This window comes from Theropithecus gelada, chromosome 4 (genome assembly GCF_003255815.1).
Source record: "Theropithecus gelada isolate Dixy chromosome 4, Tgel_1.0, whole genome shotgun sequence".
Taxonomy (NCBI): domain Eukaryota; kingdom Metazoa; phylum Chordata; class Mammalia; order Primates; family Cercopithecidae; genus Theropithecus; species Theropithecus gelada.
In genome coordinates, this window is record NC_037671.1 from 161,096,109 (window position 1) to 161,109,596 (window position 13,488).

General features: G+C 39.9%; 1 protein-coding gene and 1 pseudogene across 10 annotated transcripts in view; one reads left to right on the forward strand and one right to left on the reverse strand.

Moving 5' to 3' along the window:
• LOC112622157 overlaps positions 1 to 583 on the forward strand; it is a 2,318-nt pseudogene extending 1,735 nt beyond the window's left edge.
• Positions 1 to 13,488, reverse strand: part of MAP7 (microtubule associated protein 7) — a 211,308-nt gene that overhangs the window by 22,886 nt on the left and 174,934 nt on the right. For 9 of the 10 annotated variants that reach the window (XM_025382724.1, XM_025382723.1, XM_025382719.1 and 6 more), the window contains 4 exons: positions 13,209 to 13,322; positions 7,979 to 8,103; positions 1,811 to 1,923; positions 1,218 to 1,501 (listed from right to left, as the gene is read on the reverse strand). In XM_025382724.1, coding sequence (XP_025238509.1) covers positions 1,218 to 1,501; positions 1,811 to 1,923; positions 7,979 to 8,103; positions 13,209 to 13,322 — 636 coding nt within the window. Of the gene's footprint in view, positions 1 to 1,217; positions 1,502 to 1,810; positions 1,924 to 7,978; positions 8,128 to 13,208; positions 13,323 to 13,488 lie in introns of all 10 variants that reach the window. The other variant, XM_025382716.1, reaches the window with a different exon arrangement.

Consider the following 13,488-nt stretch of genomic DNA (forward strand, 5'->3'; position numbering starts at 1 on the left):
AAAAAAAAAAAAAAAAAAAAAAAAAAAAAGAAAACTCTCTCTTCAAAAGGTGGAGACTATGTTTCTCTTTGAGTGTGAGTCCCACCTAGTGACTTGCTTCTACTTAACAGAATGTGACAGAAACATCGGTGTGCAACTTCTGAGACTGGGTCATAAGAGACATTGTAGATTCCTCCTCATTCTCTCTTCCAGGTCACTCACTCTGGCAGAAGCCAGCAGAGCAAGGAGACAGATGAGGACATTCACCAATAACATGGAGTGGTCCATGTGTGGAGAAGCTGAGGCCACCTGCCCCCAGCCTTGTGTGTAAGCCACCTTCCAGCTCTGGTTGAGTCTTGAGATGACTGCAGCTCTAGTGGACAGCTTGACTGCAATCTCATGAGTGGTCCTGAGCAGGAACCACCCAGCTGCACTGCTGCCAAATTCCTGACCCAAGAATCCATGTGATATGAGAAATGTTTGTTGTTGTTTTATGCTGCTAATTCATTATGCAGCAATAGGTAATGAATACAACAGGTAATTTTGATGCAGGTGCTCTGAACACATTTTATGGAATGAACTCAGCCAATAAAAGCACTGAGAATTCACATGTTGTGGTTCTAACCATAGGCTTTTGGATGTATGATTTGAGATTTACATTTCTATTTCTGCTTCCACAGATTTTTTTCATGGCTATTATGATGCTCTATGGCCCTCCTCTCCTTTTCCATGGAAGCAAACACTGGACTCCTCCTTTCTCTACCATCTTCACCTGTCTTGAATCAGCTCCTCTTTCTTGCCCCACCCTGTATCTTCAAATCAATCTTAAGTAGAAAACTTTGGATGAAGACAATTTTCAACTAGAAATATTGAACTTCTAGCTCCAGGTGATTTTACATTTCTAAATAGCATTTGGTTACCCTGGCAGAGGTGAAAAACCAGTGTCTGGAAAAAATTCTGACTTCTGTCAAGCACACAGGCTATGCCAGGGGTCCTTAAACTCCAGGATGCACAGGAATAGTGTTGCCAGGTTTTTTTTTCTTTTTTTTTTTTTTTTAAACTATTTTTAAGCAACGCTAAGTTAAAATATTATACTTAAGGAAAGGTGTTAAACTTAACCTTAGAGTAAAATTTCCAAGTCTCCAATAAGAGAAGAAAAGGAAAACAAAAAAAGCTTCATCAAAGCAGTGCAGGAGAAAAAGAGACAGCACCTGCACCACAGGTGAGTTCGCTCTTACCAGGGCCAGCTTCTGGTTCAGCAGGTTTCCCCTCTTCAACTGTGGCTTCTTCTACCTTCACTAAAGGTGCTCTTCCCTTTAGTGAGGGCTCATTGGCAACTTTCTGAGGTTCCTTCTCAGGGTCTTTTTTCTCAGGCTCCACTCTGACTTCCCTCTTGACGGGGCGGATGTTGCCGGGGGATGGGGGCCGGACCTGAGCAGAAGCAGCTTTGACTGAGCCGGGTGGCAAGGAGGATGTCGGTCTGGGTGTGCCAGGCAAATGAGGAAGAGACTTGGACGGAAGCCTGGGCCACAAACAAACAAGGCAGACAGAAGGGGACACATGAGAATAGGCTTGCCAGAACCTACAACACGACTCGATGGAAGAGAATGCAGATATTTAGCTCAGTGTATTTGTTTTTTATGTGGTAGATGCAGAAATAGAGTTGCTTTAGGGAACCATTCCAATTTCTCTTTTTCCTTTCCTTTCCCGGAAGAATGTTATTCCCTAAGTCAAAGCCAAACAGCATGAGAAGAACAGTTCACTTTCAGAAGAGCGAGCTACTAATTCTCTAACATGGAACAACCCAGCCAGCCACTTATATTTCACTTACCAAAGTCGGGAGGGAGCTGGCGGTCTTGCTTTGGGATTAGATGGAGATATAGCCCTTCGGGTGCCAGATGTGAGGAAGGGTACATTTTCTCTCTCTCTCTCTTTTTTATAGCCCTAAGTTCAGAGAAACTCAATAGTTAGATTTTTCCATGAGCGAGGCAACCACACTCACAATACTCAACAGTGGAGCTAGAAACCATTGAATGCCTTTTAAGGAATTTTCTCAGCTATGTCACATATACCCATTCCATCTCAACAAAAGGCCCTTGTTAGCTTAACACTGAACAGTATAACTGAATTAACACAATGTGACACTAATAAGGTGGTTCCGGATGTGTGATCTGGAGTCATGTTTGTCAAAAAGCATATGTATATACATACTTTTAGAAAGAACCTATACTTTGTGTCTAAAATTCATTACCTGAAGCAAAACCTCCCAATCAGGTTTATCCCACACAAATGTCAAATGTTACTTCCATTTTTAAAAAACTTTGAATTAAAACACATCTTTTTCTTTTTAATTCTTAGCATTTTCCCCCCCAAACATACAGTATCTCAGTCTTTAAAAAAAATTATATGCCTGCTATATTAGATATAAACTCATTTTTCTTTTATATTGATGTTTTATAATGGAATCAAGTCCTTCCTCACCTAGTGTCCTCTTGCAGCAATAGATAACGGATACAATAAGTGATTCTGAAGAAAAGTCAGGTTTACAGTGAGGAATTTCAGCTATTTATTTATTTTTTTTGCTCTTCCTTACCAGGAATAAACTGAAATCTGAAGGTGGGCCAAAACATCACGCCTCCCTGACTGCCAACTAGGAATTCAGCTAGAGAGATGACACTTTCCTCAGTCAAAATGGGCAAAGGGAAGCCAAGAGAAGTGTTCTACTACTCTAAAGTCAATCGAGACCAAAACAAACAAAAATTGTACAGAGCAAAACAGACCCTTTCCAAGTATCTGAAACCTGACAATGGTAGGAGGGGCACGTGCTGGAAGCACCTAGGTGAACACCTGTCAGGAGGGCAGACTGCAAGCATGCATGGGAAGGGGCAGAGTATTATCTAGCCCCAGGTGACATGAACTAGTAGTGCACTTTTTCTTCTCTCCTTTTCTGCCTGGCTCAAGCATCAGTTCCTCTCTTCCTTCCTTTCCCTTTTATTCCCCTCAGTGTCCCTTTTAATTGCTTCCCTCCATTTTCCTTAATAGCACCCTAGTTGATGGACTGGGTTATCAGAGAAGCAAAAACATCTAAGTGTCAAATAATGCTCATTGTCTCCCTGGGATTTCTAAACAGAAAAAATGAAGAAAGAGGCAGAGAAGAGCTTCACAAGTGTGTGCCAGCTCTCCATCATTTCCAGCTGCTCAATCACCATTTCTCCCATTTTAGTCCCCAGAAGTAGGAGGTGGGGCCTCACAGAGCTGCTGTGGGCTTTGGGTATCAAAAGTTGCAGCCACCATATGGGGTGCTGCTGGCTGGTGTACAGGGTGGCAGGCCCAGGGCTTTTCCCAGGGGAGACTGGGGTTAAGCACCTCAAGTAGCCCTTCTTTTTCTTTTTCTCAAAACATTTTGATTTGGCTGAAATCAGATCAATGGGTGATCTAAATGGGAAAAAGGCTCAAGAGGGACAATTTTTGATGTGGCGGGGGGGTTGGGGATTATTATCTGTGCCTTGATAATACAGGGATCAGGGAATGAACCTATATAAAGGTACATAATCCTAGGATTACAGTGCCTTTGAACCAATTGTTTCTTTCTTTTTCAAAAGTGATCTCCTTTAATCACCTAGGGGTAGGTGAGCAGAGGAGGAATGGTTTGGAAAAACACTCAATACTTAACACCCTCCCAACCAGGGAGTTTTTTTCTTTTCTTTTTTAACTCTTTCAGTCCTTTTGTTACTCTTATATCCAACCACCCATTTGGGTACCAGACATGTAAAGGCACTCCTGATTCTCATCCTGATCTGAGTTAATAGCCCACCATCTATACAATCATCTTTCCTATTAATACTTTCCACAATGCTGAGAGGGAGCACATGCTCAGCAAGTCAATGGCCTGGGCAACATATCAGTAGGAAAAAGACTTTAATTTTGTAATTAAGGTAGTTTAGAATACAGTATAAATATCCTCCAAGAGAGACGATTCACTGACAGATACTTTAAGGCAGTGCTGTTTAATAGAACTTTCTGATACGATGATGTTCTAAATCTAGCCACTAACCACATTTGCCTATTTGAATTTAAATCTAAATTAATTCAAATTAAGTAAAATAGAAAAGGAAATTTGAAAAACAACTCCATTTCCTATAACATCCAAAGGAATAAAGCACTTAGGAATGAACTTAACAGAGGAGGCTAAAGACCTGCATACTGAAAACTAGAAGATAGTGCTGAAAGAAATTAAAGACAACACAAATAAACGGAAGGAAGTCCTGTGTGCAGGGATTAGAAGATTTAATACTGTTAGGATGTCACTACTACCAAAAGCGATCCACAGATTCCATGCATTCCCTATTGAAATCCCAATATAATTTTTATTTTTGTAGAAATATAAAAATTCGACCCAAAATTCACAGAAAATTTCAAAGGACCCTGAAGAACCAAAATAATCTTGAAGAAGAACAAAGTCAGAGTTCTTACATTTCCTGATTTCACAACATATTACAGGTTGAGTATCCCTTATCCAAAATGATTGGGATTACAGTGTGTCAGATTTCAGATTTTGGAATACTTGCATTAACACTTACTGCTTTAGCAGCCTTAATTCATAAAACTGGAAATCTGAGATGCTCCAATGAGCATCTCCTTTGAGTGTCATGTTGGTATTCGAAAAGTTTCACATTTTGGAGCATTCTGTATTTTGTTTTTTTGAATTAGAGATACTCAATTGGTAAAAAGCTACAGTGATCAGTACTGTGGTAATGGTATCAAGACATATAGATATATGGGACTGGGCACTACAGCTCATGTCTGTAATCCCAGCATTTGGGGAGGTCGAGGTGGGTGGGTCACTTGAGGTCAGGAGTTCAAGACCAGCCTGGCCTACATGGTGAAACCCTGTCTCTACTAAAAATATATAAATTAGATGGGCGTGGTAGTGCATGCCTGTAGTCCCAGCTATTCAGAGGGCTGGGGCATAAGAATCACTTGGGCCTGGGAGGCGGAGGTTGCAGTGAGCTGAGATTGCGCCACTGCACTCCAGCATGGGTGACAGAGTGAGACTGTCTCAAAACAAAACAAAACAAAACAAAACAAAAAGATACATAGATCAATGGAATAGAGTCCAGAGCCCAGAAACAAACCCTTGTGTTTATGGTCAAATGCTAACACCACTCAATGAAACAAGGACATTCTCTTCAACAAATGATGCAGGGAAAACTGGATATCCAAATGCAAAAGAATGAAGCTGGATTCCTACCTTATAAAATATACAAAAGTTAACTCAAAACGGAGTAAAGACTTAAATGCAAGACTTAAAGCTATAAAACCTCTAGAAGAAAATGTAAGTGAAAAGCTTCACGACACTGTGTTTGGTACTGATTTCCTGGATATAACACCAAAAGCACAGGCAATGAAGTAACAGTAAACAAATGGGACAACATAAAACTTAAACACTTCTATATATCAAAGGAAACAATCAATAGAGTAAAAAGGCAACCTATGGAATAGGAGAAAGTATTTGCAAGTCATATATTTAATAAGGGGTTACTACCAGAATATATAAATAACTCTACAATTCAACAATAACAAAACAACCCCATTAAAAAATAGGCAAAGAACTTGAATAGCCATTTTTCTAACGATGCCATATGAAAAGCCAACAAGCATATGCAAATACGTTCATCATCACTGATCATTAAATAAATGCAAACCAAAACTACAAACCATCACCTCACATTCCTTAAGATGGCTGTTATCAAAAAACAAGATCACGACTGTTGGCGAGAATGTGGAGATACAGAAATCTTTGTGCACTGTTAGTAGAAATGTAAAATGATACAGCTGCTGTGGAAAATGGCATAGAGGCTCCTCAAAAAATTGAAAATAGGATTACTATATGATCCGGCAATCTCTATATATCAAGAGAAATTGAAAGAAGGATCTCTAGAGATATCTATATTCCTATGTTCATAGCAGTGTTATTCACAATAGCCACGAGGTGAAAGCAACCCAGATGTTCACCAATACATGAAATGATAAACAAAATGTGGTATACAAATATAATGGAATATTATTCAGCCCTAAAAAGGAAGGAAATTCTGACATATGTTATAACAAGGATGAACCTTGAGAACATTATGCTAAGTGAAATAAGCCAGGCACAAAAATTCAAACACTGCATGATTTCACTTTTATGTGGTCTCTAAAGTAGCTAAATTCACAGAAACAGAAATTAAAACAGTGACTGCCAGGGGCTGAGGGGAGGGAGAAATGGGGAGTTGTTTGATGGGTATACAGTTTGAGTTTTTCAGGACTTAAAAAGTTCTGGACATTGGTAGCACTGCAATATGAATATACTTAACACTGCTGAACTTTAGAATGGTTAAAATGGTAAATTTTATGTTATTTTTATTTATTTTTTTAATCACAACTAAACATTTTTTAAAAACTTAAAATTCAACTTGTCAGTTTCACTAGCCCCTTTCCAAGTGCTCACCACTGTGGCCAGTCACTACTGAATTCCACAGTGCAGCTCCAGGATATAAATGACTCTGAGTCATTTTCTGGCAGTATTTGCCTAAATACTTGGTTGTAAAGAGGTAAAAAGACAGCTACTTGATTAAATAGAGAAAGACGAAGGTAATAAAAACAAAACAAACCAAGGCTCTGGATCATGTGATGACACATCTTTCATTTAACTTGTCAGCCACAGGTGGCCCTCAACCTTCTCTCAAGCAGTGTTAATTTTTGTTTTTACCCAGAACAAGATATTTTTTCCATGGTGAATGCTCTTTTCCCCTGCCCAGTGAGTACCCCCAACTTTGGGGCCAAGCTGTTCTGTTTAACTATGGCTTTTTGTCTGCAGTTAAGGAGAATCTCTGAAACACTAATAAACTAAAACTTCCCAGACATCAAAGATTGTTTCACCTGTGGCTTAGAGGGTTGGAGGCCTGACTCAATCATGAATCAAACACAGATTCCAGAAAGGCTGATGGAGCTTGAAAGAAAAACAGGGTGTAGGCAAAGCCATCAAGCTCTCACAACCCTGAATTATCCTTTAAGCAAAATCCTTTTAAGTGTCCATCAGGTTTATAAATCTGAATTGCTCTGGGAAGTTACGATTTTAAGAAATTGTTTCAGCCTTTCATTAAAAGGGTCATACTGTTATCTTGGAGAGAGGCAATGAGATCTTCTAGTTGACTGGTGAATCCTTTAAGACTAAAGTACAATGTCTAAAGACCACAGAATAAGGTTTGTATCTTTCAACTGATACCAAATAAACACAGGATTTAAAACAAAGAAGAAGAAAGATTCCTGGAGACATACAAATTACCTCATTGCATTTATAGCATGGTGAAAATTAACATTACCTCAGCCCGTAATAACAAGTACAAATTATATTTTTCACTTACAAAATCTGAGCTTATAGCACAGCCTAACAGCCTTTTAAGAATTAGTGATTTAGTAAATGACTAATGTTTTCAAAATGCTTTTTTGACTATATTTTAAGATCCCTTGACAGGGCCTTGACAGGGATTAGCCAAGCAGGATAAAAATTCTTTATCTTGCTTTTGAGTGAACCACATTTAGAGTTCAGCCAGCTTCTGGATATGGTTGGAATAAAATGCCAAGGCACTGGTCCAAGCCCACTTCCCCTTCAAAGGCCATTTGGTTTTCCTACTTTCAAAAATGAAAGTATTCTGGCATTGCACTTATGTGTATGGACGCTCCAGCAGGGTAGGGCATCCACTCATATATGCTTGAACAAAGAACAGCTTTTGTCTTCAAATTCAAATGTTTAGGGAGAGGAAAATCCCCAAGTGAAGAGGAAGTGAGGGGACACTACTGCCCAGCCAGCCAGATTCATGATCAATGGGAGAGATGGGATGGTGGATGTCGCGGTCTCCCCCTCTTAGGCCCACACCGCACCTCAGGGTTGTGTCCAGTCTGCACAGGAACAGCACTGGCTCCCAGACTTGCCCAGCTGCTCCCAACAGCTACTCACCGCTATGCCATGAACGGTCCTCCTGCGAGAAGAGCCCTCAGGTGGTGTTACAAAGAGTTTTGGTCGATCCATCGAATTTCTAGAGTGTGCAGCTTTGTAGGGCATGATGATGGGGCTGCAAGATGCTGAACGAGGACAAATGGGGATAACTAGGGTGCAGGTGATTGGTTTTACACACAAGAGTGCCAGAAGAGCAGTTGAAGAAAGCCAAAAGCAGGTTCAGGAAAAGGAGCAAAGCAGAGATAGAGAGAAAAGTAGGAAGAAGATGTTATTACCTAAAGGTGCCCAGAACCATCATACTCAACTGTCCTTACAGTCCTATGAATTTATGATGAGTCCAAAAGGAAGGCATGTCCACGTAAAAAATCTGAAATATATTGTTAGCTCTTTGGCTCTTTAAATACTAATGAAAGATGTAGAAGTAATCCAGTAGTTATGGAGAGCAATGGTCTTATATTCCTATTAGCTGATGGTTCTGGAAAAAACACTACATTAGTGATAAAAGATAATTTTTATGTAAAGAGTTTATAACCAGACTTTTCCTAAATTAGCTTTAAGATGGAATAAAAGGTGGAAAGAGAGGAAGCGTGCAAGCAGGCAAGCAAGATATACTACAACTGTTTCAGGATTCAAGTTCAACAGCCAGCAGGGGAAAACAGCAACCAAACTTAAAAAATGTTAAGTGAACAAGTCTTACCAGGTGTTAAGACTTGTCACAAGGATAAGTAATACTTTTCCAGGAAAATATTCTGTACATGTCTTATTTATTTATAGGTAAACCAAATGCATGCTTCTGGGTTTTCCCAAAAGCCAAGGCATTTGATGGTTCATAGGAAGCAGCATTAGAACATATGGGGAGATTAGCTATATCTATTTAAAATGTTGAATAGAACAGAAATATGTTAGATCCGCCAAATGTAAGGTTGAACCATGAAGAACTTTTACAGTTTTACTCAAGATGGAATGTTTTATGAAAAACCACATAGCTTCTGACCATTTACCTTCCAAGGAACACTGTTATGAATCAAGTTATTGTGAACAACAGTGGGTTTAAGGAAATTCATATAACACTGCATAGGTATCAAAAGTGTGAGTATTCAGGTTCTAAGGTCCATTTTCAGATCTCATTCAGAAATTTTATTTCCTAGCAAAAATAAGACAAACACAATTATAGAGAATACTATGTATTTGGACATGGTTATAAAAGGACTTCTCAACTGTAGGCTTTGTAGCAACCCTTTAAAGAAACCACTATGACAGCTGAATGTAAGAGGATTAATAAATTAAAAACTCAAAAGTTCACAAGACAAATTTGGGGTGATCTTAACTTCACAATTATAGAGTTGAAAAAAGATTTGCTATTTGGGTTTAATTTACAGACAGAAAGTCAATCAGATTGCATCTTTATTAATGTGCTCTTTCATTAAATGCCTGGCAGTATCTTCTGGCTATCACTGCATGGTTTTGTTCTGTTTTGAGATAGGATCTCACTCTGTTGCCCAGGCTGGGATGCAGTGGCACGATCTCATCTTGGCTCACTGCAGCCTTGACAGTGAATAGACTGGAAACTGCACTCTCTTTTCCCATCACTTGAAAACAGAATTCTGTTTCTTCAGGATAAACTAAAACACTTTTTCATTTCTTCAGTTTTCCTTAAAATAATATATGTATGTCTTAATTGGAAACTGATATAAAGCTTTACTTCCAACCTTAATGGAGAAGGAAGGATTTGTATTGTGAAGGAGGGAATCTCTTTGTCATTTTGCCTGTGATCACAGGAAAAACTCTTCGAAAATAATCTTTTCTCAAGTGCCACAACAAGGCATTTGCATTTTCTAGACAAGAAAGAGTTCACTAATGCAAAATTCTTCCAAGTCAATCAAATGCATTTAAGGAATAACATCCTGGCACAAGGCACTTCTGGGGATTAATAATCGGGGTAGGGGAGGCACGCACTGCCCAGGGTGGAGCCAGAGGCCATTCACCTTGCTCAAGGATCAAGAAACCCTAGAAAACAGCTCTGCTTGGAGGCCATGGGTCTGACACTGAAAAAGGAATGAAGTACGGAAATATGATTTCTTTTCCCTCAAGTGGAAAATAATTTCATGAAGTATATATGGAGCATTTCCTGAGGCTATCATGGATGTAAGCCAATATCACCAGGCCTCTGGTTTATTCTTTATTTTAGTGTTGACGTGATACTAAATATGGGTTGAAAATATCCTTAAATCTAGCTAGTATAGTCCATAGAAAAACATCCTCAAATTTAGTCCAAAGAACATCTTTTGGCTAAAATAAACATAAATTTCTTGTAAGGGTATTGGATTTCATGGAATTCATTGCTGCACTGAATAGCAAGTACTGAAAAACCTGAAATCTTCAAATCAATTATTTGAATAATCTGCCCTTCTGAAGAAATAGTAAGAATAATATATAGTTACTTTTTCCCAGAGTACACTTCATATCCCAAGTAGTTAATTAAACGTGAACACTGTCTCATGAAAATGTCTTTGAGAAAGTCTCCCACAGTATATGTACTTCATCCTACTCTTGGTCATAAGTATGCATTAATTTCACTCATTCAGGATTTTCTGTATGAAATAATGGGTGCAGAGAAAAGATAATGCAGGTCAAGTGGTTGAAATGTAGCACAGCAAAAAGAAAAACGGCATAATATGATAATATGATACTAGCATTTACTGAGGGCCTACTATGTGCAGGTACTAGTCCAAGCATTGTACACACATTATTTAATCCTGAGCTCTAATAATCACTTGTATTTTGAATGTCCTGGGGAAAAAAAGTATAGAAAAGTCAACCCAAAGCAGTGGCTGCAAATGAGAGGTGTGAGACTGGGAGTTCCAGCTCTCAACTACTCTATTGTCTGTGCAGGGAGTTTACAATCACTGTACATCCCAGGGCTAAGAGTAGCTGTTTAATCTGCTGATGTAACCCAGCACAGGACATATTATAGGTTACCTTCTTGCCAGTAGCAATTAGGAATATGATGAGGTCAAAGAATAACACTAAAATGGGAAAACATGAAAGAATAATCAAGGACAATAGATGAAAAATAAAAATGATGGAAAATGTGGTTTTGACAAGATAATTGGAAGAGATGTTTGCATATATACTTCCAAATGAAAATTTAAAAAAACCCCAGGAATTCTGGTTCATTAAACATAAGCTGTATCGATGAAATCGGTGACAATGAAGCAGGCAATGTATTGACAAAACAGGCAGCTCAAGTAAAGGCTACGCACTCTTTCACACTGAAACAAATTACAGAAACATATCAACTTGTGACAAGGAGAATGGAAATGTGTCAAAATAAAGAGCCGGTTTGCAGATAAAAAAGCACCTTGGTTGAGCATAACAACAAAGAAGGGGAGAAGATGGGCAAGTAGAATGGCTGGAAAATGAGGAAACGGTATTGGAAAAGATTAGATGGAGAGTGAAAGAAGTGACAAGAGTTAGTGATGACAAAAGTAGTACAGCTGATTTCCCAGCTGTGAGGCAGGAAACAGCATACAAGGGGAGATTCAGAAGCATGACAGTCATAAACCAGCTAAATGCTAGAAAATACAACTGAAAAGCGTTTTTGTTTGTTTGTTTGTTTTGAGACGGAGTCTCACTCTGTCGCCCAGGCTGGAGTGCAGTGGCGCGATCTCGGCTCACTGCAAGCTCTGCTTCCTGGGTTCACGCCATTCTTCTGCCTCAGCCTCCCGAGTAGCTGGGACTACAGGTGCCCGCCACCTCGCCTGGCTACTGTTTTGTACTTTTAGTAGAGACAGGGTTTCACTGTGTTAGCCAGGATGCTGTCGATCTCCTGACCTTGGGATCTGCCCGCCTCGGCCTCCCAAAGTGCTGGGATTACAGGCGTGAGCCACTGTGCCCGGCCTGAAAAGCGGTTTAAAAGCTTTTCAATTAGCTAAAGAAAAACTCATGACTTGTAGAAAAGTGTGAAATTCATAGGCATAGAAAAAATAATGAAATAAGCTGTACTTTCTCCTCCAGGAAAACCTCAGATGCAATGTGATGGCTCTTACAGGAGTGTGGACTTTACGGAGAACACACAACACTGTGGTTCAGCTAGCGGACTGCACAGCTGCACATAAAGCATCACTCAGGGCATTGAGGATGGAGGGGTAAGAACATTTATGATCCTGTCTACCCATTTTCTAAGTGGCTTTGGTTTAAGTCACTTATTGTCGCTGCACTTGGTTTCCATAAGAAGGTGGTGGGAATGCCCACACTCGCCTTCGTGACTATCTCCCTGGGGTACTATGAGATTTAGACTGAGATTCATTCACTCATTGGGCACTGCAGATGAAAGACACCATAAAACCACCAGCAATTATTACTTAAAAGTAGGCTAATGAACATGGAAAGGCTTGCAAGGGCAAAGCGCTTTTAAAGTACCAAAGATGAGAGCTACTAGACTGTTTATATAAATACACCAACTGTCCCCGAAGATATTTGGGAAAACCTAAATCAACTCACCAGGAGACATCTGTTACCCAATGCCTAACATGTACCTTCCTTATCAACTAGATGTAGGCTCCACACTAACTTCTCATTATCATTAAATTAACTGGCTAATTCAGGTACGTTTTGCATTTCAAAAAAGTAGGAGTTATAACCAATCATCATAACTGGTACTAAGCATGTTTCATATAAATTTCAAAGACTGTAAGAAACAAGGATATTACAATTAGCCTACTCCACAACTCTGAGAGTTCTGGAAGGGTACGATTCCTAGATTACATATAAAAGACTGGCACAGGGAGAAGTAGCTGTGCCACAGCCACATTATGAAACGCTATGCTGAAATAACAGACTTGCACTTTGATTTTATTCCCAAGTCCATATATTAGTATTGCATGTTAAATTATTTCTACCTTGGATCATCTGCTCAGAGACAGAGGCAGAAGGAAAGGCAGGGAAGGAATACTTTCTTCGGGTCATGTTATGAACAGAGAGAAGCCTCTGAAGCCATCGGAGCCCAGGGAGGGGCTTCGTCAGCCTGCCTGGCGTCTGATGTCCAGATAAGATGCTAAGGCAGATGCCCAGAGGAAACAATGCCAGGGGTATGAAACCAACACCGACAGACATTTCCACCGGGGGAAGAGAGAAGCGCACTTTAGGAAAAAGTGAGATGTGATTAGATGAATATGCTTCAAAGGGAGGACTTGACTTCATAGGGAAAGTTCCACCTGGACAGTTTTACCTGCTTCTCCAGATAAGGCAGCTGTGCTTTTACTTCTGGCCAGGAACGAATGTGTGGGCGTCAGGAGTCTGTTAACAACGCTGCTCTCCCATGGGCTGAGCTGCAGGCGGCGAGCTAAACGTCACCACATAAGCAAGATGTTAGAAGCATTCTTTTCAGAGTCAAGAGGGCATAATACATCGTACCTATCGCTTCCATACGCTGGGCCTTCACAGGACCAGGCTCTGCAGGGAGGACGGCAGGCCAAGAATCAGGGCAACAGGACCCCTGTCCAGAGGGA